Source organism: Protobothrops mucrosquamatus, unplaced genomic scaffold, assembly GCF_001527695.2.
Source record: "Protobothrops mucrosquamatus isolate PMUCROS unplaced genomic scaffold, P.Mucros_1.0 scaffold5686, whole genome shotgun sequence".
Classification (NCBI taxonomy): domain Eukaryota; kingdom Metazoa; phylum Chordata; class Lepidosauria; order Squamata; family Viperidae; genus Protobothrops; species Protobothrops mucrosquamatus.
Window position 1 is genome coordinate 20,723 of NW_015391538.1, and position 4,805 is coordinate 25,527.

At 40.7% G+C, this 4,805-nt stretch overlaps 1 protein-coding gene and 1 non-coding gene across 2 annotated transcripts in view; both read left to right on the forward strand.

The window, feature by feature from the left end:
• Window positions 1-61: 61 nt before the first annotated feature.
• Window positions 62-133, forward strand: TRNAP-AGG. The gene has a single exon. It is a non-coding gene; the product is annotated as a tRNA-Pro (tRNA).
• Window positions 134-3,259: 3,126 nt separating this feature from the next.
• LOC107299898 (F-box DNA helicase 1-like) overlaps window positions 3,260-4,805 on the forward strand; it is a gene marked incomplete at its 3' end in the record, with an annotated part of 8,577 nt that continues 7,031 nt past the window's right edge. The window contains exons 1-2 of the mRNA XM_029286899.1: window positions 3,260-3,263; window positions 4,598-4,717. Coding sequence (XP_029142732.1) covers window positions 3,260-3,263; window positions 4,598-4,717 — 124 coding nt within the window. The remainder of the gene's footprint in view (window positions 3,264-4,597; window positions 4,718-4,805) is intronic.

The window sequence follows — 4,805 nt, forward strand, 5'->3', positions numbered from 1 at the left end:
ATCTGAGCCTCTAATTAGCAGACTGTCTAAAAGAAACATCTGGAAGGCATCTGAAACAGCTGGCTCGTTGGTCTAGGGGTATGATTCTCGCTTAGGGTGCGAGAGGTCCCGGGTTCAAATCCCGGACGAGCCCAATTTTTTTTCTCCCTGGGATAACTTCTTTCAGGAAGCAGAGAGACAAACACATTAAAATTTGGTCAGCATCGCTTGGTATGTGTGGTGGCTAGGGAATTTTGGGAGTTTAAGTCCACATATCTTAAGCAGGTTGGCTGGGGAATTCTGGGAGTTGATGTCAACAGAACTTAAAATCGTCAAGCTTGAAATATATTAATTTTTAGATGATTTAAGGATGAAATTCCCCCTCCGACCTCTGGGGGCCATCTCGTCCGGGATTTCAAGGAAAACAGATTTGTTATTAAAAAACGAAAGAGATCATTGTCGATTTCAGAACAGGCAGGTACAGCTACATTCCTCTGTGTATTGCTGATTCACCTCTGGAGGTGGTTAGCAGCATCAAGTTTCTGGGTGTGCAGCTAATGAGTAGACTAGCTTGGTCTCTCAACAGCAAGACACTGGTGATAGCGGACACAGCAGCCCCCACATTTTCTGCGTCACAGGATGAGAAAAACACATCTTCCTTCCCCTGTCCTTACCACTCTCTAAAGAGGGACGATCGAGAGCATCCTGTCATACAGCATTTGGAAGCATTACTGCTTCAGACAGGAAGGCAGTGCAGAGAGTGGTAAGGACAGCAGAAAAGATTATCGGTAGTTCACTCCCTTCTATCCAGGACAGGGCATGGGCGGGGTCCGCAGGATTTTTCTGGGACTCTACACATCCTCTTTACGACCTGTTTTCCTTGTTACCTTCTGGGAGGGGGGGGGGCTTTGTGGTATCCAAAGCAGAACATCCAGATTCGATCACAGTTTTGTTCCATATAGTATTAGCCTTGTGAATTCTCAAGCTTCCTCTTTCTGATATGTATGGATAGTAATTTATATTTATATATTTATATATGTGTGTAATATAGTAATTTATATGTATATATATGTGTGTGTGTACGTGTGTATATCTATCTGTCTATATATCTATATTTGTCTATTTATCTAATCTATCTAATTTATCTAATCAATATATCTAATTTATCTAATCAATATATCTAATCAATATATCTAATCTTATCTATCTAACCTATCTAATCTATCTATTAAATCTAATCTATTAAATCTAATTTATCTATTAAATCTAATCTATTAAATTTAAACTATCTGTTAAATCTAATCTATCTATTAAATCTAATCTATCTAATCTATGTAATCTAATCAATCTATCTAATCAATCTAATCAATCTTATCTATCTAACCTATCTAATCTATTAAATCTAATCTATCTATCTATCTATCTAATCAATCTAATCAATCTTATCTATCTAACCTATCTAATCTATTAAATCTAATCTATCTATCTATCTATCTATCTATCTATCTATCTATCTATCTATCTATCTATGACTTCCAAGGTCCCTTCCAACTTTATTATTATTATTATTATTATTATTATTATTATTATTATTATTATTATTATTATTATTATTATTATTATTATCTATTAAATCTAATCTATCTATTAAATCTAATCTATCTAATTGATTAATCAATCTAATCTATCGATCTAATCTATCGACCTAATCTATCTATGGACATAGTTATATACCTATATGTTTCTAGCATGTGTATTTGTGTGTTATGTTCGTTGTATATGTATACTATGTACGCACATACAATGACAATAAATAAATAAATAAATAAATAAATGTATGGCTATAGGTAGATACTTTCTTTGGAGAGCAGGCAACAGATTTTCATTTTTAAGGTGTGCCAGTGCGCCCATCATTTTTTCACACTTACGACCCTTGCAGCATCCCCACGGTCACATGATCAAAATTTGGATGCTCTGCAACTGGGTCATATTTACCACGGTGGCAGTGTCCCTGGGTCACGTGATCCCCTTTTGCGACCTTCGGACAAGCAGAGTCAATGGGGGAATCCGGATTCACTTAACAACCGTGGGGCTAACTTAACAACTGCAGCGACTCGCTTAACATCTGTGGCAATCAAGGTCGCAAAATGAGGCAAAACCCACTTAACAAATGTTTCACTTAGCAACAAAATTTGGGGGGGGCTCAATTTTTGGTCGTCAAGTCGAGGACTGCCTGTAATGGACCCAGTTGATATCGGGGCACAAACCATGGGCGAAGTCATATCAGAGAGCATTTTATTCTCCCAGAATGCTCTGGGGCAGACCTCAAAGGAGACTTTGACAAGCCAGAAAGAGGTGAATTCAGCCTTTTCCCCCCACCACCACTACCGGCAAGGGCGTGGGAGAACCGGAAGTGAGTGCTGCGTGGTACTCAACGCTTGTCGTTTTTTTTCTGGACCTCTTTAGGGAGGGGAGTGCCCGTCAAATTGCGCGCGACGTTTCATTGGTCCGCAGCGGGCAACTCTTCCGCTTTGAAGAAAGAGGAGCAATATGGAGCCAGCCCTGTGATAGGTCGGCAGAGACACATCAGTCGGGGGGGGGAGGGAGGGAGGGGCAGGAGGCGGGGTTTCGTTGGCTGAAGTGTCAAGCAAGTTAGATTGCGCGCAGCGGAGCGCAAGTTGCGATGCGCGTGCAAGAGGGGAGCGGTGGCTGTTTGCAACTTAGGCGGAGCAGATCAAAGTAAGTCCCAAATTTAGCTTCAAAATGTAATTAATTGCTAATGGGATTCTTGGGAAAGGAACTATTATCCCACCGGATTTTGGGGAAAAACAATAATTTAATTGCTTTTTGGGGGGGAGGAAAAAAAAAGTCAGTTGCAAAGCCGACCATCGTCAACCTGGCGCCCTCCAGAGATTGGGGGTGTTACAGGTCCTATCATCCCCTGCATGCAGGCTGGGGGATTCTGGGAGTGGGAGTCCACCCCCCTTAAAGGTTGCCAAGGTTGAGAAAGCCCGGCTTAAGGCGTGGCTGTGCCTCTTAAAAGGAAGGGCTGGTTTGGGGGGGTCTGCCTTAATGGCAGTGATGGGAAATTAAAATCTCATTTACCCTGAAATGTCAACCTGGGCACCCAATTGAACGCCTAGGCATTTATTTATGCTTAGTTTAGTTATTTATGTAGTTTTTCTCAACTTTCCTCTTTCTGCATGTATTCAAAATGGACAGTGTTTTCTGTGTGTGTGTGTATGTATGCATGTGTGTATATGTGTGTGCATGTATAGGTATGGGTATGTATTCTTTTAAGAGTGGGCAACAATTTCATTTTTTAATGTGTGGCAGTATGTTCACAGTAAAAAAATGACAAAAAAGTTATCAGATTGATTTATCGGATTTATCCAACTGCCTTTTTGGACTAAGTGTAGTTTTATATAACACATATTTATATATGACTGTAGGATATATATGCATGTATGTAGATGTATTACTGTTAACCCCCACCCCCCACCGAGTCTCCTGGGATAGTGAGGTGGGCAGCATATAAGTTAAACAGACAAACCAGCATCTCCTTAGACTAAAATGTCAGCCTGGGCACCCAACTGAATGCCTATGCATTTGTTTACTTTTAGTTTCATTATTATTGAATTATGTTTAGTTTTTCCCACTTTCCTGTTTCTGCTATGTATTCAAAATGGACAGTGATTAGTGTGTGTGTGTATTCTTTTAAGAGCAGGCAGCAGATTTTCATTTTTAACCTGTGACAGTATGTTCACAGTACAAAATGACCAAAAAGGTTATCAGATTTGCTTTTCAGGTTTCTCCAGCCACTCGTTTGCACGGAGATACAGTAGTTATATATATTAAATATAAATCTTTGTGATGTGTGTGTGTGTGTGCGTTTGGTCTACGGTTAAAGCACTTTAACCATTCTCTCTCTCTCTCTCTCTCTCTCTCTCTCTCTCTCTCTCTCTCCTTCTCCCTCTATCTATTTTTATCTACCTGTCTGTCTACATTTACATCCATCTATAATGTCTCTATCATCTGTGTCTGTGTTGTCTGTATGCCCTCCCTATCTATCTATCTATCTATCTATCTATCTATCTATCTATCTATCTATCTATCTATCTATCTATCTATCTATCTATCTATCTATCTATCTATCTATCTATCATGTCTCTATCATCTGTGTCTGTGTTGCCTGCCTGCCTGCCATTATCATCTGTGTCCGTGTTGTCTCTCTGTCTGTCTCTCTCTCTCTCTCTTGTCTCTATCATCTGTGTCTGTGTTGCCTACCTGCCTGCCTGCCATTATCATCTGTGTCTGTCTGTCTGTCTGTCTGTCTGTCTATCTATCTATCTATCTATCTATCTATCTATCTATCTATCTATCTATCTATCTATCTATCTATCTATCTATCTATCTATCTATCTATCTATCTATCTATCTATCCATCCATCCATCCATCCATCCATCCATCCATCCATCCATCCATCCATCCATCCATCTATCATCTATCTCTCTCTCTCTCTCTGTCTGGGTTTGCAATGGACCCAGTTTTTCTCTTTCACTAGTAAGTCTTCTGTCATCCAATGCCATTTTTCTCTCGTTTTTCCTTCTGGGTCAGTGAGATCTTTCAAGCAACTCCGCCTGACAGCGAGTGATTGTGAAGCTCTTCAGCAGAGCCCAGAAGGCACAGCCGCCCTGACGCAGCCCCTCACCAAGAGTCCGGGCAGCCGAGGTCCCTGTAGGGGCCTTTGCCCAACTCCTCGGAGGAAGAAGCGTCCCAAAGGTGTGTTGAGTGGTGACCCTCTGCTTTGTGTTGCAAGGCTGAG